The 24,724-nt window shown below is 36.0% G+C and overlaps 1 protein-coding gene across 7 annotated transcripts in view; it reads left to right on the forward strand.

Moving 5' to 3' along the window:
• ARID4B (AT-rich interaction domain 4B) overlaps positions 1–24,724 on the forward strand; it is a 148,716-nt gene that overhangs the window by 118,311 nt on the left and 5,681 nt on the right. For 6 of the 7 annotated variants that reach the window (XM_014846555.3, XM_070492328.1, XM_070492344.1 and 3 more), the window contains 6 exons: positions 3,248–3,332; positions 6,313–6,511; positions 15,826–17,034; positions 19,844–19,957; positions 22,161–22,376; positions 23,592–23,738. In XM_014846555.3, coding sequence (XP_014702041.2) covers positions 3,248–3,332; positions 6,313–6,511; positions 15,826–17,034; positions 19,844–19,957; positions 22,161–22,376; positions 23,592–23,738 — 1,970 coding nt within the window. Of the gene's footprint in view, positions 1–3,247; positions 3,333–6,312; positions 6,512–15,825; positions 17,035–19,843; positions 19,958–20,644; positions 20,801–22,160; positions 22,377–23,591; positions 23,739–24,724 lie in introns of all 7 variants that reach the window. The other variant, XR_011496252.1, reaches the window with a different exon arrangement.

The following is a 24,724-nucleotide window of genomic DNA, read 5'->3' on the forward strand; positions in this document are numbered from 1 at the left end:
AGGATTAATCAGGCAACTGAAGTGCTATTTAGTACCTCATTAAGTTTTGAAATATCTTCAACCTCTGTTTAGTAAGGGCATTTGTAATTTGAAGAAGCTCCCTCAACCAAAATTCTCACACATTATTTTCACCCTTATCATGGGTTAGTTCATACTGTGCATTTTTAATGAGGTTTTTTTCAGTTGCTGATCTGTTACTCTTCTCTGTGCTTACTCTCAACAGGACCTGCATGTCCCCTCTACCATCATCTGGTATTACACTGTTTTAACAGGCAGTCCATTTCCCGTTCTTTTCTAACTCTGCATAGTGCTTTTTGGCAGGCCTATAGCTTGCAAGGTCAATTCGCTTCCATCGTTTGTGTTTTTTAATCTGTGAAAGAAATTAATTGATAGGTTTTCCAAGCATGTTCTAGTTCTAAATGCTATTATAACAATAACAATATTATGTTTTATAAAAAGAGGGCATAAATCTGGCTGAGAATAGAAAAAATCTAAAAGAATAGTGTCAGAAAAAGGGAATGCCCAAACAAACAAAAAGCGCTGAGAAAGAATGGAAGGAGGCAAATAATAAAGGAGTCATAATATTAGCTAATATTTATAGAACCATAAGTTACCATGTAATTACTCCAGTAGGAAACATATCTAAAGAATTTTCCAAGGACTCTCCTAAAACCATACAGAATATTCAGTAATTTTAAAATAAAATTGTTATCTAGAATGGTAAGACCGTAGTGTTTAAGTATTACTATTCAGATATTTTAGATGTAGTTTATTTCATCTAATTCCAGAATTTGTCTTGTTTCCTGCCTGGTCCAACAGTCTTTCCACATCCATACTCACTACTTAAATTCCTCTGATAACTAGTCCTCTCATACCATCCTCACTTTATAATTGAGAGGAGGAGAAAATGATTATCATATAACATCTGTACACTGGTGGATCTTAGACAGTGGGCATCAGCTTGTACCATACTGAGTAGCCATTATTTTTTTTATGTATATGTTCCTTCTGCCTTGTTCCTAAGAGATTTAAGCAACATACATTATTTCTGAGTCATAAAGAAATCTTACTTTATCACAGTGAACACTTTAACTATGGAGGCAGTAACTGTTTTTTGCTTGTTTGATGTGTTTGGTGCTCCATGTAAAATATACAAATGTACAATATTGTGGTGGCAGTTGTAAATTGAAAGCTGCTGTTTTACCCTAATTTGAAGTATAATTCATGTCAAAAACCCAAGTTGAACTGAGTAGTATTCTTATCGCTAGTAAAGATGTCTGGTATTATAAAACTAACTACGTAACGGATAGTCTTTGGTTAAGAAAGGTAAAAAACTATTATGTCTTTGTTTAATTTACTTTGACATTACGCGTAACCATCATGAACTATCTTCAGTTTATCTCATAAGAAACTAGAAAGCTTATTTGTTTTCTTTTAAACAAAGTACATAGCATTGATTTCCATAACTATATTCAAATAAGAGCAACTTCTAGGAATTCACATTCAACTTTGCAGAGGGCGGAGATATTATCGGTTCATTCTCCATCTTCGCTCCAGTTTTGGAAGGAGCTGTCTTCTCAAGCATATGCAATTTTCAGTATTAGTGGGAAAATTAAAAACACTGTAAATACATAGGTAGGGGCTACTGTGTCAGTATAAATACCAAAAAAAATGTGTTTAGTAGAAGAATAATATTTGCTTTAAAACTTTTCAAAGTACTTATCATATATTTAATCCTCAAAAAATCAGTGGCCTGCCCCGTGGCCGAGTGGTTAAGTTCGCGTGCTCTGCTTCGGCGGCCCAGGATTTCACCGGTTCAGGTCCTGGATGCAGACCTAGCACCGCTCATCAAGCCATGCTGAGGCAGCGTCCCACATAGCTCAACTAGAAGGACCTACAATTAGAGTACACAGCTATGTACTGAGGGGCTTTCGGGAGGAGAAGAAGAAAAAGAAAAGAAAAAAAAGAAGATTGGCAACAGATGTTAGCTCAGGGCCAATCTTTAAGGAAAAAACCCCGTATATGGTATGCAGTTTTATTTTTTATTTTATTTTTTAATGTCTTATTTTCTGCGGAATAAACTAAATCTGATGCTGAGAAAGGCTTGATCAGGGCCACATAACTAGTTAGCAGGGATTAGGAAGAGATTTCCTAGAACTCATTCCATTTCTTCCTCCCTCTCTCTAATTATCATTGTGGCCCTCAGCAGCTTCCAGAAGCTACAAACATAACCCATTGTATGAGGTTGAGCCCTCAGCTTTATTGCAGTCAGTAGTTTGCACCAGCAGTAAGATTCTGCCTGGGAGTTGTTACAGATGCTTTCCAGGCCTCCTCTAGAGCAAGCATATAATTGATTAGTCATGTAATGACCCAAGTCATTTACTTCCTGACTTAGGGCCTTTATTACTTCATTTAGTACTTCCAATAATGAGGACGTTTTAATTTAAAAGCTCATTTTCTTGTTCATGTTCTGAAGCTAAAAATGTCTGTGAATTTTCCATTTTCCAGAATAAATGTATGTAACTTTTGAACATAAAAGGAGGTTAATTTGTTTTTAGTATTCTTTCAGCTGAGTTTTTATAAAAAATAAACTTTTTCTTTTTTGCTTTAAACAAATAGCTTTATTGCAATCAGTGGAGAGGTCATCACAGCTGTTGACTTTTAGCTGTCTGTACATGTAGGAATCTCGGAATACTGAAAAATTTGGTGGAGTAATGCTTTCCTAGTATTTTATGAGAAGGTATTTTTTTCTTGGTGATTTTGCATTGTCCATAAGTTATAGTACTATGTTCTTCTATCACACAATGTCATTTAAAACTGGAGCATATTGCCTTAGCTTCCTGATCTGTCTAGAAATAAAATTGCCTACTTGCTGCTTAAGAACAAAACAAAGTAGAGTAAACAAAGTATAGAAAATACTGTGATTTCTCTTAATAGTTAATATACAGATTTCGCTTCTCTTTCATGTAGCAGAGTAAGGAGTGCTAGTCTAGGGGTCAAGAGATCTTGTTTTCTAGTCTTGGTTCAGCCAGTAGCTGATGTGATGTCCTTGGACAAGTCACTTCATCTCTTTCTTTGGGCATTGGTAGCTTTATTTATTGAGCCCAGGAGTTGAACTAAATGATCTCCAGGGTCCTTTTTCAGTTCTAGAATGTTATGATTCTGTTTATGAGTTTCTCTTTAATATGGCATAGTTACTTCTGGGATATGTGTTTTGCATATTTATATTAGTTTCTTTTAATTTTAGATATGATGAATGGATTAAAGCAGATAAAATAGTAAGACCTGCTGATAAAAATGTGCCAAAGATAAAACATCGAAAGAAAATAAAGGTAAGTGCTTATTTTGTTAAACATCGTAGCTCTTAATTTAAGAACTTTTCCTTCAAAATGATGCATAAAGTGTGTGTGCGTGTTAGTAGAGTTGTCCTTGAAATAGCAAATTGAGCTAGATTTGGCAGTTTATCTAGCAAATTTAGCTAGATTTGAGTGCAGTTAATATTGTCAGTTTATGGAATGGCGTTTTGGAAACAGTACTAAATGATCTTTGAGGCTTTTTCAGTTCCGACGGTGTATAAGGCCACTCAGTCAGATTTCACTCATCCATTTCAACCCACTCCCACCTTGTGGTCTCCAGCTAGCAGCCAGAAAGTGATGTGGCCGGGAGCCCTGGGTTACTGTAATAGCTGTAAACTACTCAGAGGAAAAAAGGAGGTATCTCATGGCAGAGGAGAATCTATCTGCAACTCTTCTTTTTCTCTTGGTCTTTGTCTGACTTTAGAGTATGTTCACAAGATCCTGTTAGCCACACTCTACATAGATACCATGGGGAATCTACTAATGAGCTTGTGTGGAAATTAATGTTACTTTTATGTATGATAAAATTACTCTTATTCGTTCTAAGACTAAATCTTTTTAATGTTTTATTAGAAAGTAGACCATTAATTAGGTTTTAGAATATTTTTTTATCTTTTTAATGGCTTTTTTATACTTTGGTATATATAGTTGAGGTGTTTAATAGTTCTCATGAAATTTCAATTTTCTTTTCTTTTTTTTTTTTTTAAAGATTTTATTTTTCCTTTTTCTCCCAAAGCTCCCCGGTACATAGTTGTGTATTTTTAGTTGTGGGTCCTTCTAGTTGTGGCATGTGGCACGCTGCTTCAGCGTGGCTTAGTGAGTGGTGCCATGTCCGTGCCCAGGATTCGAACTGGTGAAACCCTGGGCCGCCAAAGCAGAGCACGCGAACTTAACCACTTGCCCATGGGGCCAGCCCCAAAGTTTCAATTTTTGTATTCTATGTGAGGAGCTATTTACTTTCCTGCTAAATGATACCCTAGTGGCCCCACATAGTGAAAACTTTCCCCTAAAGAGGTTATTCTTTTTTCAGTGTAAAATTAGGCCCCTGTTTTCAAAGTCTTGTTATGGCAACTTAGTAGCTACAGCTCAGGACTTCTTCACAAACCCCTTTTCATCTTCACTCCTGGTCTTTATTGGACAGTGTGGAAATCATGCTATATTTAACATTGTTTGTGGTTACCGAAAGAATTTTGTGCGTGTGGCACCAAAAAGCCAATTTCCTTACACAAAGCGAATTTTAGGAGTAGTATTTCTCAGGTAAAAAATAGGGTAGATGTGGGGGAAGCAATATTAGAATGTTACCTGGGGAGCTTTTTGTAAGTATTTGTTTAGTTCTCATTTCAGTTCTTGGCCCCTCCCAGGCATATTAAAATTGCTGGTTATATGGGAAGAAGCATGTGAATTTTGAAAAAGCTTCCTAGAAAATATTTGATATTGTACATTTCTCCCTCTCTCTATCTCATCTAACTCTGAGAACCACTGTTTTCAAGCCTGTCCTCTGACAGCCATTAAAAGCCATGTTTGAACTTTTGAGTGAGGTAGACTTATTTCTGCCTTCAGAATGCATGGTATCTTATGACCTCTGGTATAAAGTAATGAAGTGATGAAACGGCTGGCAATAGTAGAAAAATTGGAAAAGCACTAATCATTGATAGGTTGTGGTAGTATTCCTACACATAAGCCTTCTCAATGCATTCTGAGAATTAAGCCCAGATGCCCTAAGTCACACTTGAGTGGCTATCACAGTCACCTGGAGGACTTGAAACTCAGATTGTTGGGTGCCATCCCCAGGGTTTCTGATTTACTTGATCTGAGTCTGGTTCCAGGAGTTTTCATTTCTAACAAATTCCCAAAAGATGCTAATGTTGCTGGGCCAGGGTCCACACTTGGAGAACTGCTACCCTAAAACATCTATAAAATGTAAAGAATTAACTTTTCTATGTATCCAGAAGGATACTAGCTATGTACCATCTTTGGAAAAATTGTGAAACTATTCGCTCAAATTCTGTAGTCTGACTATATAACAGGACCTCAGAATTGTTTACTGCTGTGTCATGCTCTACATCATCACTTAGAGAGTTTGTATAAATTATTTTTCCTATAAATTATTTTAAAAACAAGTTTTAAAAATAGTTTCCAGGGGACCGGCCCAGTGGCCAAGTGGTTAAGTTCGCGCGCTGCACTTCGGCGGCCCAGGGTTTCGCCAGTTTGGATCCTGGGCATGGACATGGCACTGTTCATCAAGCCATGCTGAGGCGGCATCCCACATGCCACAACTGGAAAGACCCACAACTAAAAATACGCAACTATATACCGGGGGTCTTCGGGGAGAAAAAGTAAAAATAAAATCTTTAAAAAAAAAAAAAGTTTCTAGGAAATATATTAGTTAGCCTCTGCTCAACTATTTGTAAACAGAGAATTTGAGAAAATTTCTCATTTTTTCCTGAAACCTTAACTTATCAGTGAGATAGGAAGATTGGCCCAACTTCACTTTACAGCTCCCAGCTGTCAACTGAATAAAGATATTTGGAATTTTGTCATTCCCAACCAACATTTTGTATTGTGAATGTTACAGGTTTTAAAACTGTTAGGTTGAAATTGTTTCTCTTTTTTTAATGAATATTTAATTTAAGCCTATTGTGATTTAATTTTGAAGAATTTGTAACCAATTATTAGCAGTGTGGAGGTTTGCTAGTCTTAATCACCTATTTGATTGCTAATTTATTTCCACTATTAAAATATAAGTATTAGGCAAAAACTTTTTGCTCATCCTGCAGTATTTGTTAAATAACTGAAAAATCATCTCTGGGTGTTTTGAGGGACTTTTTATGTTCTTTTTATGTTATTTACTAGTATATTCTATAACTTTGAGTTAAAAATGAATATTACCATTGTTACTAATAAATGCCTCATGATAAATTATGGCTAACATGAGATAACTTTTTTCTTAACCTAGAATAAATTAGACAAAGAAAAAGACAAAGATGAAAAGTATTCTCCTAAGAACTGTAAACTTCGGCGGTTGTCAAAACCACCATTTCAGACAAATCCGTCTCCTGAAATGGTGTCCAAACTGGATCTTACTGATGCCAAAAACTCTGATACAGCTCATATTAAATCCATAGAAATAACTTCTATCCTTAATGGACTTCAAGGTAAACATAACAAACACCTTATTGTATGCAAGTATTTGTTTTTAGTTTTTATAAATCAAATTCTATAAGGGTAATTCAGTGACATAATCAAATTATTGAACCAGAATTTTGTTGGCTCTATTATTACTTAAAATCAGCCATTGATTGAGGCTTAGAAATATTTCTGTTACTAGTAGATCTAAAGGCCACCGTTAAATTTTAGTTAAAATTTAATATTCACGCTATAATACTGTTACTATTTTTTTCAGGTACCATTTTTTCTGTCACCATGTAAAGCGTAGTTTGTGTTGTGCAATATCAGACTATAAAATTATACTGAATTTTTTGTAAAGAATACCAACCTCTGCTTGTCTTGATTACATCTGTTATGATCTCATTAATGATGGCATTATTATTCAATATTTAAGGTAGAATGAAGTGTAACTATCAAATAATAAAAATAATAAGGACTGGAGGGGGGAGATTTAGTTCATCTGACTGGCAGGGAAGGCAGGAATCTGATCTTCCAGATGAAGTAAAGTAATGTATCTCGGTAAAAATATTTTACATTTCTCATAACTTGAGAGTTTGGATTTTTATTGATTTTGAATGTAATGGAAATTGGTTTTTGTCTCTTATTTCAAATGGATATTTACATGAACTCATTCTGTAAACCAAATACTGTAAATATTCTAAAGTTCATTTTTCGTAATTTTCTAGTATATCAGACATACAGAACAGTATGTGGAAAATATTTATATATAATTTAATGAATAAGAATAATATGAATATTGTTATGTCTGCCACAATGATAAACAGATAATACTTAAGAGATTAGTGGGTTCAGTTCCAGACCACCACAATAAGGCAAATATTGCAATAAAACAAGATGTGAAGTTTTTGGTTTCTCAGTGCATATAAAAGTTATATTTACACTATACTGTACTCTCTTAAGTGTGCAATAGCATTATGTCTACAAAAAAGTACATACCTTAATTAAAAAATATTTTATTGCTAAAAAATGCTAACCACCATTTGCACCTTCAGCAAATTATCTTTCTGCGGGTGGAGGGTCTTGTCTCGATGTTGATGGCTGCTGACTGATCAGGATGGTGGTTGCTAAAGTTGGGGTGGCTGTGGCAGTTTGTTAAAATAAGACAACAATGAAGTTTGCCACATTGATTGATTCTTCCTTTCATGAAAATTTCTCTGTAGCATGTGACGCTGTTTGATATCATTTTACGCCCAGTAGAACTTCTTTCAAACTTGTATTCAGTGCTCTCAAACTCTGCCACTCCTTTATCAATTAAGTTTATGTAATACTCCAAATGTTTTGTTGTCATTTCAACAATCTTAACACCATTTTCACTAGAGTAGATTCCATCTCCAGAAACCACTTTCTTTGCTCATCCGTAAGAAGCAACTCCTCACCTGTTAAAGTTTTATCATGAGATGGCAGCAATTCAGTCATGTCGTCAGGCTCTACTTCTAATTCTAGTTCTCTTGCTATTTCCACCACTTCTGCAGTTACTTCCTCTGTTGAAGTCTTGAACCCCTCAAAGTCATCCATGAGGTTTAGTATCAACTTCTTCCAAACTCCTGTTGATGTTGATATTTTGACCTCTTCCCATGAATCCTAAGTGTTCTTAATGGTATGTAGAATGGTGAATCCTCTGCAGAAGATTTTCAGTGTACTTTGCCCAGATCCATCAGGGGAATCACTATCCATGGCAGCTATAGCTTTACAAAATGTATTTCTTAAATAAGACTTGAAAGTTGAAATTACTCCTTGATCCATGGGCTGCAGAATGGATGTTGTGTTAGCAGACATAAAAACGACATGTATCTCATTGTATGTCCCCATTAGAGTTCTTGGGTATCCAGGCGCATTGTCAATGAGCAGTAATATTTTGAAAGGAATCTTTTTTTCTGAGCAGTAGGTCTCAACACTGGGTTTAAAATATTCAGTAAACAATGTTGTAAACAGATGTGCTGTCAGCCGGGCTTTGCTATTCCATTTGTAGAGCACAGGCAGAGTAGATTCAGCATAATTTTTAAGAACCCTAGGATTTTTGGAATGGTAAACGAGCATTGGCTTCAACTTAAAGTCACCAGCTTCATTAGCCCCTAACAAGACAGTCAGCCTGTCCATTTGAGTTTTGAAGTCAGGCATTGACTTTTCCTCTCCAGCTGTGAAAGTCCTAGATGGCGTCTTCTTCCAGAGGAAGGTGGTTTTGTCTGCATTGAAGATCTGTTGTTTACTGCAGCCATCTTCATTAATTATCTTAGCTAGATGTTCTGGGTAACTTGCTGCAGCTTCTACATCAGCACTTGCTGCTTCCCCTTGCACTTTTATGTTGTGGAGACGACTTCTTTCCCTAAACCTCATTAACCAACCTCTGCTAGCTTCATACTTTTCTTCTGCAGCTTCCTCACCTCTCTCAGCCTTCATAGAATTGAAGAGAGTTAGGGCCTTGCTCTGGATTAGGTTTCAATGTCAGGGAACATTGTGGCTAGTTTGATCTTCTATCCAGACTACTAAAACTTTCGCTGTATCAGCAATAAGGCTGTTTGACTTTCTTATCATTCGTGTGTTCACTGGAGTAGCACTTTTAATTTCCTTCAAGAACTTTTCCTTTGCATTCACAACTTGGCTAACTGTTTGATGCAAGAAGCCTAGCTTTTGTCCTCTCTTGGCTTTTGGCATGCCTTCCTCACTAAGCTTTAGCTTTTGATTTAAAGTGAGAGACATGAAACTCTTCCTTTCACTTGACAACTTAGAGGCCATTGTAGGGTTATTAGTTGGTCAAATTTCAATATTGTTGTGTCTCTGGGAATGGAAATGTCTCAGGAGAGGGAGAGAGATGAGGGGAATGGCCAGTCGGTGGAGTAGTTAGAACACACACATTTATTAAGTTTGCCACACGGTTTATGGCACCCCAAAACAATCACAATAGTAATGGCAAACATCTCTGGTCACAGAGCACCGTAACAAATAGAATCATAATAAAAAGTTTGAAATATTGCGAGGATTACCAGAATGTGACACAGAAACACTGAGTGAGCAGATGTTGTTGGAAGAATGGTGCCAATAGACTTGCACGATGAAGGGTTGCCACAAACCTTCAATTTGTAAGAAAACACAGTATCTGCAAAGTGCAGTCAAATGAAGTGCAATAAAAGGAGGTATGCCTGTACTTAAAAGGATTCTGTATGTCTCCCTCAGAGGTAATTTATATCCTGACTTTAATGTAATCATTCCTTTACTTTTCTTTAGAATTGTATTACACCTATATATTCCTATATATTTTTCTATATAATATATATATATGTTTAGTTTTTAAAAATCTGAGTGGTAAGTGAAAGCCTAGCTGTGTAAGAAAAGGTGATATTTCCGCTTAGTTGAAGGCTTCCTGAGAATGTTATCTGAATAGAGTCTCTAGGTCATATTCTGATTTCATATTCAGCTTCTTTTAGAGTTTGCAAAGCCTCTCTAAGTGAATTCAGTGAGAGAGGTCATAAAGGAGTAGTGGGAAACGTCACGGCTCACCATACAAGAATATCTCACGTAGTCATAGTATATAACCAGAGGGGATATCCTCAATGGGAGTAGTGATAACAGAGGTATTTTCTGATTCTAGGCTTACCAAGTATACCTCTAGCTTTACAGGTGTAGGTTGAAATAAAATGTTTGTGTTGGTTAAAATGATGTCGTCAGCTTATCTGGGTAATGGCACAGAAGACATTGAGGGGAGAGCTGGAATTTCATCACCACATGGTTAAAACAAGCTAACTATGGATAAAGAATCTAGTTGAGTTCAAAGACTGTATGGTGGCAGCAAGCATGTTGGTGATGACTTTCTTTGGAAATAACACTGCACTATGTGGACCGGTTTCCTTCTATATCTGGTGTACAGCTCTCTTCCTGGGGAGATCCCATTCTAGGGATCTCTCTTCAAAGTAGTCCTTGGAATTCCTTCTTTTTTGATATCTCATGACTCTTTTTACCCTCTGGTATACCCTCCTTGTGGTAGAGCACATTCTCTAGTTAACTTTTTAAGAACAAGTGAATGAGGGAGAGTAAATTTTTAGACTGTACGCATCTGAAAATATCTTTATTCAGTTCATGGTTTTGCTGTATTGGAAGATTGTCCTTCATTATTTTATTGGTGTTGCTAAATTTTTTTTTTGCTTCCAGTGTTGTTTCTGTGAAGTCCAGAGCTCTTCCAATTCCTGATTCTTTGTATATGACTTGTTTTATTGCTTGTTTTTTGCTTTTCCCTCTCTCTGGAGTCTTGAATCTTTGTTTCTAATATCATAAAATTTCACAGCAATTATGCCTTTTGTGGATGTATTTTCATCCAATGTGGTGTGTACTTGCTAGACTCTTTCATTCTAGAAACTTATCTTTCTGTTCCAATGGACGATTTTCTTGAATTGTTTTGTTGATTATTTTCTCCTCTGCGTTTTACTCTTCTCTTTTTTGACCTGTCATTACATCACTGTTGTACCTTTTGCAGTATACTCCAATATGCTTATCTTTGGGGGAGGGCTTATTATTTGTTCTTTTATCTTTTTCCTCTAATTTTATAGAAATTTCCCCAGCTTTATCTTCTAATCCTTTTTTTGACTATTTAATTTACTGCTATAATGCTTATTGACAGTTGTAATGTTCTTAATTTTCAAGAGCTCTTTATTTTCTGCAGACTTTTATATCATTCTGTTCTTGTATAATGGGTGCATTATCTTACCTTTCTAATTTTCATCTTTCTTTCAAAAGTGATTGTAAATTTTGTTGTGTTTCTTTTTTTGCATGGTTAGTTACCTCCAGTTTGCTTTTTCCTGCTTTATGGTTTTGATCTCTTCCCTATGAAGGACTTTTTTCTTGGCTGTCTTCTCATAACTGTGAGAGGAGGACTGAAAACCAATTTGGAATCTTGAGCATGTGGTTGGAACTTGTCAACTTTGAGCTTCACTGTAGAGTAATGGGTGGGCCATTTCTTGGGGAGTCCCATTGTTAGGTCTTTAGGTCTTTTTCTTAGACTGGTTGCATTCCAGAGAGAAGAGTCTTCCAGTCTTTTGACTGGAGGGTAAAAGAATGGCTTCCAGTGTTCTAGGATCTAGTTGAGGAACGGAGAAGAGGGAAGGGGAGATTCTTAGCATTTTTAGAATGCATATGTTCACTGATCCTCCTAATTTCAGCATCACACCTGTACCTGTGCCTTCAGCAGTTTTAACGTTGCTTGGGCCAGAAAGTGTCATACCATCTTCGGGGAATAAACCTCCAGATGGGCAGTTAGCCAGTAATCTTGAGTAGGGGTCAAGACCTAGGAATCTAAGTGCTTTTCAGATAGTGTTCACCTAAGGCTCTTTATATTAGGCTCCCTCCTCCACATTACCATTTTCACAGGTACTTGGTACAGCCAGTTATTGTTGAGGAGTTTGTGGTAAACTGGGTTGGCTCTCAGCTCTCTTCACTGCTGGATTGAGGAAACGTTTCGTTTGGCTTTCTTGAATCTGTTTCACTCATCCATCTACTTTCTGGCTTGCATATTGTGTTGCTCTTGTCTTCTGTTTTTCCCCATTTTTGTCATTGTATATTATTTCAGAAATTGTGTTAATGTACCACATGTACAGTATATATGTATGTGTGTAAATATAACTATTAATATGTATCCTAAAACAACATGTATATTTTATATATACAGGTACACACGTGATATTTTTATAAATGGGATCATTAATACATTACAAACATGTTTTTGTACAAAAAGTACAAGCCTTACTTTTTTGGGGGGAGCTAATCATAGTCTAACTTATAAATCTTTCCATATCAGCACATCCATACTACTGCATAGGTGTATCATAATTTATTTAATTAGTTCATGATAAAAAGACATTTAGGTTATTTCCATGATTTTTCCTATTGCAAACATTTCAACAGTGAGCATCACATTGGCACATTTATAATATTTCAGATATTCTCTTCCTCATGTTTTCTCTTTTCCTTGGTAAAATTTTGTTTTAGTTTTGGCCATAGATTAAATTCAAGGTACTTCAGATATTTCCAGTTAGAAAATGTATGTTGCTTTGACTGCATATGTGTATGTATATACAATTATAAAGAAAAATTGATCCCACCTGTAAGTGTAGAACACAGATAGCTAGGAGTTTATCTCCTTGGCCTGAGCTGGGCTGGGAACGGAACAAGAGGATGATGGGTGATGGTTGGAATTCTGTGGAGAAATGGAATGGCTCCAGACAGTCTTCCACATTCTGGCACTAGAGATTCCCTCAAGTAAACTAGATCCCTAATGAGTCATCTAATGGAAAGCTTATCCAGTAATAACCCCTATCAACACAGTGGTGCCAGTCGGGTTTTAGTAGGTCCTCCTTAAATGTGAATAATCAAGGAAAGCACCACTGTAAAAGACGGAAGCTAAAACAAACAGAAGAAATGACCCTTGAAGAGAGGGATAATAAAGGTAATAAAAATTAACATATATCTCTCTGATTATTAATAATCTCAGAGAACCTGTAAGCATCTGGACACGAAGAACAGAATTCAGTGAAAAAGGAACAAAGAAAAAACTTGGAATTAAAAATTGAAATTAAAATTCAATAGAGCACTTAGAATTTAAAGTTGAGGAAATTTTCCAGAAAGTCTAAGAAATTTTAGAGATGGAATTTTAGAGAAAAGATAAGTGATATAGAGTATCAATCCAGGAACAGTGAGTACAGAGGGCAAAAAAATTAGCACGTAACAACATGCACGCATAAACCACTGTTGTTTGAATATACTTGTGATTTATATCTCTCTTTCTGGTGTTTTGCTTTGTTTTGTTTTTTGCTGAGGAAGATTCACCTTGAGCTAACATCTGTGTCAGTCTTCCTCTATTTTTTAGTATGTGGGCTGCCAGCACAGAATGGCCGCTAACACAGCAGTGTAGGTCTGCGCCCAGGAACTGGACCCAGGCCCCCAAAGACAGAGTGCACTAAAGTTAACCCCTAGGCCGCTGGGGTGGCCCTTTTGCGTTTTATGATGGGGAGGTAAACACTAGCATTGTCGATAGAATCTCATCATACATCATGAGGAATCAAGAAGCCGTGGAAACAAGCATGTCTGGTTATATGTAACTATAAAAGACAATTGGATTTTAAAAAATTAAACAACTAAAAAAACCCAGCTAGGAGTTTTCTTGTGAACTGTCTTACAACTATATTGTTGATTTGCACTTCATTCCTTAGTGAGTGTTTTATATAGCCCTCTCTCTTGCTCTCTCACTCTTATATCTATCTCACTGGGGTCAGATAAGCCTTAGTGGGGGGAGAAAAGAAATTAGCAGGTAACTATAAGGAAATATTTTCAAAACTGACAGACATGAACTTTAAATTGAAAGAGTCCATCAAGTACCTCATAAATTAATGAAGAGCCATGCCATAGTACATTATTATGAATTTATAAAATACCAGGAATAAAAAATCATCACAGAGGAATGAGAAGACAAATAAAAGTAGTGTTTTCAACACTGTAAGTAAAGGAGCAATACCTTCAAAATTTTGAAAGAAAATAATTTTCAACTTAGAATTCTGTATTTGGTTAAACTAACTATCAAACAATGAAGTTTGAGGGTAAGGATATATTCAGACTTGTAAGGACAAAGAGTATTTACCTCCCATATACCCTTTTTAGGAAACTATTAGATGATGTACTCCAACACAGTATGGGAATAAACCATGAAAGAGGAAGCTGTGAGATTCATTTGACAGTGGGTCTAGGTCAAGAGAAAGCAGTGACGGGGATTCCTAGGATGATAGCCGTTAGAGCAGACACAGAGAGCAGCCTGCTAGATGGAGCAGAAAATAGGTCTTTAGAGTAGACAGATTTGGTGAATAAGGGAATTGGATAGAATACTTGACTTAATGGAACAATTGAAATAAATGTGAAAGACATAAAAAAGGAAGACATAGCATGTGTAGAAAAGGACCTATGGAAACTCTTGGAAAAATAAAGGCAATACAAGAAAGGAGATATCAAGTATATTATTTATATCTGCAATGAACCACATTTACATATGTTATAAATACTATATTTAATTAACTAAAAAAACTCTATATAGAAAGTATGGCAGAAGGGAGATGGGGGTATTAAAACAGAAACTTCTCATTGCTTATAGTAAGCTAAACTTCAAAATCAACAAATAGTATATTATTAAGAGAGTTTGGTAGGAACTGTAAGAAAAAATAGTTATAAGACTTTAGATGCTGAGGAGAGAAGAAAAAGAGGAGCTGTTGGTGTTTATTATGAGTCTAAATTTGTTTTAACCATGTATATGTATTGCCTTGATAATTTAAAAAACTCAGTTACGCAGTAGCACATTGGAAAGATTAAATGTTTTTAACCATCTTAATTGTATCAATTATTTTTTACTTTGTTTAACAAACTTAGCTAAAGAACCTACATGGGTTTCTCAAGAGTTCTTGTAGTTAAGATTCTAAATTCTGGGGTCAGATGCCTTAGATTTAGATTTCATCTTGACTTTTTCTAGCTCTTTGGTTTAACTAACCTTTCTAAATCCCAGTCTCCTAAACTATAAAATGGAGCTAATAACAACACATACTCCTAGGGTTATTGTGGGATTAAATGAGATGATCAGTGTGAGGCACGTCAAAGTACCTGGCAGGTAGCAATTTCTCAATTACATATTATGTTAAAATTATTATATGTATCATATGTTTAACATACATATATTTTATTTTTTATACTTAATTGACTTCATTTACTAAATGAACATTTAAGAAATTCTATAAATATTTTTATATAAGGTATCAGTTACTTAATTGTATTGTTCTTTAAAGCATCTATTGTGGAAATCCATTGTTCACAAAATCTTTGAATAATTATTACTACATTGAAAATGAAGGCTATGCTTATATGAGAATACAGACCTTGGAGTTAGAACAACCTGGGACTGCATCCTGACTGCACTATTTTCTGCTCGTAACCTAGGAGAGGTTTCTTTTTCATAATCAGCTTTATTGAGGTATAATTTACAGACAAAATTCACAACGTTTATGTTTACAGTTAGATGAGTTTTCGCAAAAGTATACAGTAGTGTAACTACCACTACAGTCATGATATAGAACATTTCCAACATTGGGTGAGTGGCTTAACTTTCTGAAGCTCAGTTTCCTCACTTCTAAGATGGGGCTAAAACCTAACAACTCGAAGTGGCTATTAACGCAGCAGCTAATGTATAAAGTGCCTGGCGTAGAGAAGATGTTGCTACTGTTCTTACCCTATTCATCGTTTTTTCTTCTTTCTTCTTTTCTAGCTTCTGAAAGTTCTGAAGATAGTGAGCAGGAGGATGAGACAAGTGCTCAAGACATAGATAATGGTGGCAAAGAAGAATCTAAGGTCGATCATTTGACCCACACCAGAAATGATCTTTTTTCAAAAGAGGAACAGAACAGTTCATCTTTGCTAGAGGAAAATAAAGTCCATGCTGATTTGGTAATATCTAAACCAGTGTCGAAATCTCCAGAAAGAATAAGAAAAGATATAGAAGGATTATCTGAAGATACTGATTATGAGGAAGATGAAGTCACAAAAAAGAGAAAGGATATCAAGAAGGATACCACAGATAAATCTTCAAAGCCACAAGTAAAACGTGGTAAAAGAAGATACTGCAATACAGAGGAGTGTTTAAAAACCGGATCACCTGGCAAAAAGGAAGAGAAGGCCAAGAACAAAGAATCACTTTGCATAGAAAACAGTAGCAACAGCTCTTCAGATGAAGATGAAGAAGAAAAATCAAAAGCAAAGATGACACCAACTAAGAAATACAACGGTTTGGAGGAAAAAAGAAAATCTCTACGGACAACCGGTTTCTATTCAGGATTTTCAGAAGTGGCAGAAAAAAGGATAAAACTTTTAAATAACTCTGATGAAAGACTTCAGAACAGCAGAGCTAAAGATCGAAAAGATGTCTGGTCAAGTATTCAGGGACAGTGGCCTAAAAAAACACTGAAGGAGCTTTTTTCAGACTCTGATACTGAGGCTGCAGCTTCCCCACCCCATCCTGCCCCAGAGGAGGGGCCAGCAGAGGCATCACTGCAGACTGTGGCCGAGGAGGAGAGCTGCTCACCCAGTGCTGAGCTAGAGACACCGCTGCTGGCCACTGCTGATAGTAAGCCTACTGATGAAAAACCAGTGGAAGTCAGTGACAAAAAAGCAGAATTTCCAAGTAGTGGCAGTAATTCAGTGCTAAATACCCCTCCTACTACACCTGAATCGCCTTCCTCAGTCACTGTAACGGAAGCTAGTCGGCAGCAGTCTTCTGTAACAGTATCAGAAACACTGGCTCCAAACCAAGAAGAGGTCCGAAGTATCAAGAGTGAAACTGATAGCACAATTGAGGTAGATAGCGTTGCAGGGGAGCTCCAAGACCTGCAGTCTGAAGGGAACAGCTCGCCAGCAGGCTTTGATGCGAGTGTGAGCTCCAGCAGTAGTAATCAACCAGAACCAGAACATCCTGAAAAAGGTGAGGAGCAAAAAGTATATGTCGCCTTATTTTAGGATTTCCCCTCTTACAGTTTCAGTGATTTCACAGTATCTCTTGTTATAAGATGAGGTGTTTAATTGAAGTACACTTGTGAACGTGGTCAAAATGGAAATTTGAAAGGTAGTTTGAGTAATGAATAGTAGAATGGATTTAAAAGCTTGAGAAGGATTTCATGTCCTTTGCTTGAGCTGTCGGTGACATTTCAGAGTGGACCAGAACACATGCTAGAAATTGCACCCAGGCCCAAATCCAAACCTGTTTGAAAATTCATTATACACCAGTTGACTATATGGCATGAGCAGCTTAAATATATTTCTGTAGCATTGTTTTTGCAATTGTAATGTGCAGTTTCTCACAAACATTTTGATTTATTGACAGACCCCTCCACCCTTAACCAAATACTGTATATAGGGGTTTGGAGCAACCAACTGTCCAGGCACTGCTTTCCTCAGACAACCGTGTCAAACTGATTATCAAGCCTGACTAACTTGTGTGAGTTTGTAAAGGAATTTGATGCTTTCTTAGATGCATAGCTTCCAAATTGAAGCACCAATGTGTATGTTAATAATATACAGTAATACTTTTTTGATTTTCCGTGAAGTTGTTAAAAGTGGAAATTCAAATTAGTACTTTCCAAGAGTGTTAGTGCCTTTGGCTGGTACCCTAGCTATACTTCGGACATTGTTTTTCTTATGAACCACATCATTCAGGTGTCTTTAAATCAGTATACTCTAAGCTGACAGTTGGCTTTGAAACATACTTGTGCATTGTGAAGATGGAGCACTAGGGTATGGTTTTATATAACATACCACGTTTTAATATGCTAGCTTTAGGTTTTGGGCTAAGCTTAAAGAGATAAGATCTAGATCAGATTAGTTAATTCCAAGTTTCCTCACACAAATCTTTTTTTCCTTTTTCTGGCTTTATTGAGATATAATTGACATAATATTCTCACACAAATCTTGTCTTAAAATATTTCTTTTTTTGAAATAAATATTAAGTAAAAGATATAGTTGCAATTAAATTAGGATGTTCTTTGTTTATTTCACATTTACACATACAGCTACTATGATTATGTTTGTGTGTCGTACTGTCTCATGGAACTGAATTATCCAGGCATAAATAGAATATTCTTCAAAATTAAAGAAGCTTTTATCACAGGTGATTAGAGAAGCTTTCAACACTAATATGATAAAGTTTTAGTAATTATAATTTTTAAGAGATTGTACCATGTTCCTCATATCTTTTGAAAGATTAAAATATTTTTTTAAAAAAGAGGTGTGTTAGCTTGTCTTCTGATAGAGTAAGTCAACACTGACCTTTTTGAATCTTCATCTTGACTAGGTTAAAAAGTAAGCAACTTGAGAACTACTCCCAAATTTGGGGTAACAGCGACTGTCTGTTTTATCAAATCAAAGCATATGGTATTTTTTAGAATTTATCTCTCTTCAGAAATAAATTCTTAAGCACCTATTTCATATGCCCTCATTTTAATAAATTTGTTTACTGATATTAGAAAATTCACATTACGTTAAAAGTAAAAATGTAAGTTTTATGATTTAGATTTAGGATTTCCCTCCAATTTAGTCTACACTAAGCTTTTTATTTCTTGTAGCTTAAAGTATCAGAATTAAACTTTCTTAGAAACCTAGCAATTATTTTTAAGTTTCTGTGCTTCAATATAGTCAATATCTAAATCACCTTCTTTATGTTTCAAATAGCATTCGGAAAAGTTATCAGTGAAAAAGAAAACTAGGAAGTTGTAATCAAAACAGTTGATAGCCTGCTCCATTTTGATCAAGGAAGCCATGTTTTATATACTCAAAGTTGATTTTACCATTGGTAACAGGACTAAGAAACATTTTTGTAGCAAATGTGGCATAATTTTATCATGCTATTAATTATGTCCTTATAGTGTCTGACATTGGAACTGAATAGAGATAGGACTTGATTAATCTCTAGAAAAAGAGCTTACTGTACAGTCTGGGAGAGAATACATATAATTAGAGAGAGAGAGAGAAATATATAGCAGATGCTGAGGACCAAATTAGTAGTACAGAAAAATATATGGAAACAACACTTTATATTAGTGATTAATCACTGAAGCCTCGGCAACAGGGAAGGGCTTAGTGAAGATGTAGGATTTAGGCGAGTCCTTGAAGAAAGGGAGACATTTGTAATTTTCGGGTTTATTTCCTACCAAGAAGGTGAAATCTTTCTTAGAACTACTATACTGGATTTGTAAATGGTATATGTATTCACCAGTGCCCTGAGAGCTAAGTTATTGTGGAAATAAACTTGTAATATAAGTAAATGAATTACTGCTAAAATTTATCCCAGTAATATCCTATCACTTAAAAATTATATTAGTATCATTATAAGATATATAATTAATATTTTAACTGGTAATTAAATGTTAATATTTCGGTTTTATTGAATTTTAACAAATTTGGCTTTTTATTTTCAGCATATACCTGTTTTTGAATTACTAGATTTATAAACTCCTAGTACTAAATTGAGAACTGTTTTCAGTTTATCTGATTTTTCTAAGAAGGATGTGTATACTTTTTTTTTTTTAAAACTCTAACTTTTATTATGTGCAGTAATTCAGCTCATTAATGACAATTTGTTTAAAAAATTATAGTAATTTCTATGATAATCTATAAACCTTCTAAAGAACGTGTGTAGTTTCAGAATTGTCCTATGCTTCAAAAATGTGGAACTAATTTATACCTAGGGAAAGCTTGATTTTATTTTTTGTTACTTAACAATTTCTTTCCCATCACAGCTTGTACAGGTCAGAAAAGAGTGAAAGAAGCTCAGGGAGGAGGAAGTTCATCAAAAAAGCAGAAACGAAGCCATAAAGCAACAGTGGTAAACAACAAAAAGAAGGGAAAAGGCAGTAAGTGTGAAAACTCTAATGTTTTAAATATAGAGATAATGGCAGATACAATTTTTACCCACTAAGAAAAGGGTATTCAGGATATGGGTTATTTCAACATTTTGATTTTGTCTCTACTCTCAAAAAAGGCAGACAGAAGTCTTCTGAACCTAGGTAAATTTTAGGATTAACCAGTTTAGTATTGTTCAGCAGCAGTATTGATTGCTGATGAATGATCAGGTAATCCTTTTTAAAATAACAGCCAATATACTATAAAATCAACATCTTTCTGTTAGTTTTATGATCCACAGTTCTTTCCATTTGCCATTCATAGTAGAGTAGTTGAATTGCCATTCAATGTGTCTCACATTTTATGAAATACTTTAATTATATATTATTTTTATTACAGTGGAATTGATTGCTTTGTAATTCTTAAAGGCAAAATCAGCCTAGAAGAGAACAATCAAGATAGCTGTACAGCTATAATTCCAACAACTCCAATCTACCTCCTTTATCTTTGGTACCCCAAACTATGTGCCCAAGAGCAGTAGTTTGGTTAATTATGCTCCAACTAAAGACTTAACTTTAGCACTGACTCTGTTCATCAACCTACAAGAATATACTGTGTTTCTCCTGAGAGCTGCACGTTTTATCTCTCTTCTGTAGACAAAGCGAGAAGCAGAAAATATGTAAAGAATTTTTTTTCAGGTGCCCCACACTGACCTCCTGCTGCTCTTCCAGGAGACTCCTGCCACCTCCACTGCCTGACCTTTGCTATCGGCCGGCTTGGCTGCACTTCAGTGCAGAAAAGGGTTATGCGGCCAGCTCCCCGAGGTTCTGCTGAGCCCATATGACTTCCAGGCGGTGAATATGGCATCCCTCGGGGCCCCGGGCGGCTGTGCTCAGCAAGGCCCTGAAAGCCAGGCTGAGGCAGACCACTGCATCAGAGTGGGGCCAAGCCTTGGGTGGCTTAGCTAGGAGCTGCCAGGGCTTCCAGAGCAGCAGTGGGGTGCTGGGAGGGGATTCATTTAAGGTAAACATAAAAGAGTGGTGGAGTTTCTTTATTCCCAAAATGTCACAGTGGCAGGAAGTGCCATGTACCTTTCCTACCTGGGGCACTTTTCAGGCTTGCGAGCCTAACTGTACTTTGTTGGGTAGCTGTTGTTAAATGAAGAATCAATAAATATATACCAAATTGATTATCAATTATTTGGAGTAACTGACAGAATATTTAGTGTTTTATATTACACTATTATGTTTCTGTCTTTAAGACTTTACCATTTAAATGACATTTCCTAAGAGGGCTCATCTTCAATAAGTGAATTAACAAAGTCCTATAATTTAGAGAGAGAGTGGTTGACCGTATTCTCCCGTTTTAATTATTGGGCTTACACCTTGGTAAATCAGAATGAGGAAACTATGAGAATAATTAAGTAAAGTGAATTAGCTCTCATGGAATCTAAAATAATACTTTGTGCCCCAAAAGATGTAATTTCTAGAAATATCAATCCCATCGGCTGTTCACATGGTTAACTGTCAAGGTGTAAGCATTTCTATTCTAGTACTGAGGCTTTCATCAGCAAAGGCAAATATAACCTAATTATTACATAGACTTCTGAATTCTTCATAAATTCCTGAATATATTTACCAGGGTAAAACTGATGGTTTATTTTAGTCCACAAGCTACGCTGTAGGAGTTACCTAAGAAATTCGTTGGATGTATCAAATTTTAGGGTTTATTCCCAAAGAATTCTTCATTGACTATGATGATCATGCATCATTGTTTGTTTGTGGCCAAAGGAGTAGCAAAGTGTTACATGTGCACAATCTAAAATAGTAAAATTAGGAAGTTCCTATAATGAGCTATTTTTAAAAATGCTGTATTTTATTTTATATATATTAATATAATAGAATAAAAACTCATTCAAATAACTGCTGTATATTTGACACGTCTGCCAGGTATAATGGAAAATTAGTTTGAGTGTTTTTTAAGAAAATATGATTTGCAATTCAGGTAAGAGTTTTTGGTTTTGTTTTCCTTAACTGAGGTGCTGCTGCATTTGTACTTGATGATTTTCCAGGTTTTTAGACAGGGTCTGTAAAGCAAGTTGTTTCCTGTAGTAATAAATTCAAATGGTTAATTTTAAATTTTCCACTAAAATCTCTGAAAAATTCTATTTTACTTTTCTGTTTACTAATGCTTTTCTTTTTATTTCTCTTTCAGCAAACAGTAGTGATAGTGAAGAACTTTCTGCTGGTGAAAGTGTAACTAAGACTCAGCCAGTCAAATCAGTTTCCGCTGGAATGAAGTCTCATAGTACCAAATCTCCTGCAAGGACGCAGTCTCCAGGAAAATGTGGAAAGAATGGTGATAAGGATCCTGATCTCAAGGAACCCAGTAATCGATTACCCAAAGTTTACAAATGGAGTTTTCAGATGTGTAAGTGACATATTAAATCAGTAGTTAAGTGGTAGAGCCCTCATCCTAGTAACTCTTGATGCTAGTAACTCTGAAAAAGAGGCTCTAACCACATTTAAGAGACATAATAACCAATTGCAATGTAGAGTCCTTACTTGGATCTTGATTTGAATAAAGAAATTGCTAAAAGAAAATTTTTAAGGCATTTGAGGCAAATATCAACATTGATAGATATTTCTGATATGATGTCAGAAATTTGCTTTGAAATTATCTGGTGTAGGGGTGGGGAGTTAACGGGGACATAAATAAGACACGATTTGCCCTGATTGCTCATTTGTGAAGCTGGATGATAGATGTATGGGGCTACATTATACTTACTCTCCGTACTTTTGTATATATGAGAAATCTTCATAATAAAAATTTTTTGAAAAAAAGAGACTACTCCAGAGTTTCTCACACAGAGAAATATTCTTAGAGATTTAAAACTGCTTTAGAATTTTTTTCTTTTTCTTTCTTCCTTCCTCCCTCCCTCCCTCCTTCCTTCCTTTTTTTTTTGGTGAGGAACATTAGCCCTGAGCTAACATTTGTTTCCAATCCTGCTCTTTTTTTGCTTTGAGGAAGACTAGCCCTGAGCTGATGTCTGTGCCAGTCTTCCTCTGTTTTATATGTGGATCGCTGCCATAGCATGACTGATGGGGGGCTGTAGGTCCACACCCAGGATCCAGACCCGCAAACCCAGGCCGCCGAATTGGAGCATGCCAAACTTAACCACTAGGCCACAGGGCCAGCCCCTAGAATTTTTGAAAAAAGTTTAAAAGTTATACATACTCAAAAAAAATCTGAAAAGGAACAAAAAAAGGACAAAAGAGAATAATTTATCTGTAGTTCTGACATTAAAAAATATAGAAAATTTTAACATTTTGTTGTCTTTCCAGTCTTATTTCTAAGTATGATTTTTAATGATATGCTGTGGTGATCCTGTACATGAATGTGAAATTTTTAGCATACATGTTTAGATCATAAGGCGTTTCATTCTACACATTCATTCAACAAATATTGTGCATATGTTATGTGCTGGGCATTGTTCTAGACTAGAGAAAAAATCTTAGGGAAAAAATATTTTATAAGCCTTATTTTTATGTCTTGACCTTATTCTACAACGACACTATGTTTTCTCTCTTTTATAAATTAAAATTCTGTCAAAAATACATATTAATGAAAGTTTTAAATTCACAGCGGACCTGGAAAATATGACAAGTGCCGAACGCATCACAATTCTTCAAGAAAAACTGCAAGAAATCAGAAAACATTATCTGTCATTAAAATCTGAAGTAGCTTCCATTGATCGGAGGAGAAAGCGTTTAAAGAAGAAAGAAAGAGAAAGTAAGTGTTTTTACCTTACTTTACTTAAGCATAAAACAGTTTATGATTCTGCAGTTAGACTCACATGAGTTTTTATCTGTGTATCTTCAGGCAAGTTCTTTAATCCCTCTGCCTTATTTTGCTCATCTGTAAAATGGGAAAATTCATCTAAAGAAGAAATTGTCTCAAATCATAATGTTCACTTTCATAGAGTTTACAATCTGTCCCCCAAAACCTAATGAGATTTTGGCTAGCGAAAAACAGATGGAGTGATGTTAAGGCCGTGATTAAATGGATTGTGTTAGATTATACGTGGTCAGGACATTTTCATTGAGACATGAATGACTAGAGGAAGCGAGAGAAGTTAAAACCTGAGGGAAAAGAGTGGTCTCAGTCTGCTCGGGCCGCCATAACAAAGTACCACAGACTGGGCAGCTTAAACCATGGAAGCGTATTTTCCCACAGTTCCCACGTCTGAAGTCCAAGATCAAGGTGTGGGCAGGTCTGGTGTCTCTGAGGCCTCTCTCCTTGGCTTGCGGATGCCTCCCTTCTCATGGTGTCCTCACATGGCCTTTCCTGTACACGGGGAGCTAGAATCTCAAGTGTCTCTTCCTCTTCTTAGAGGGATACCAGTCCTAGTGGATTAGGGTTCCACGCTTATGACAGCACTTGACCTTAATTATCTCCCTAAAGGCCCTGTCTCCAAACACAGTCACATTAGGAGTTAGGGCTTCCACATAGAATTTTCGGGTGACATAATTCAGTTCATAACAGGGTTCTAGGCAGAGAGAACAGCAAGTATTTCCTAAGATGGAGTTTCTCAAATTTGTAACTATTGACATTTTGGGCCAGATAATTCTTTGCTGTGGGGGGCTCTCCTATGCACTATAGGATGTTTAGCAGTATCTCTGGCCTCTACCTGCTGGATGCCAGCAGCATCCCACAATTGTGACAACCAAAAATGTCACCAGACATTGCCAAATATCCACTAGGGGGCACTGTCACCC

This window comes from Equus asinus, chromosome 2, assembly GCF_041296235.1.
Source record: "Equus asinus isolate D_3611 breed Donkey chromosome 2, EquAss-T2T_v2, whole genome shotgun sequence".
NCBI classification, from domain to species: Eukaryota; Metazoa; Chordata; class Mammalia; order Perissodactyla; family Equidae; genus Equus; species Equus asinus.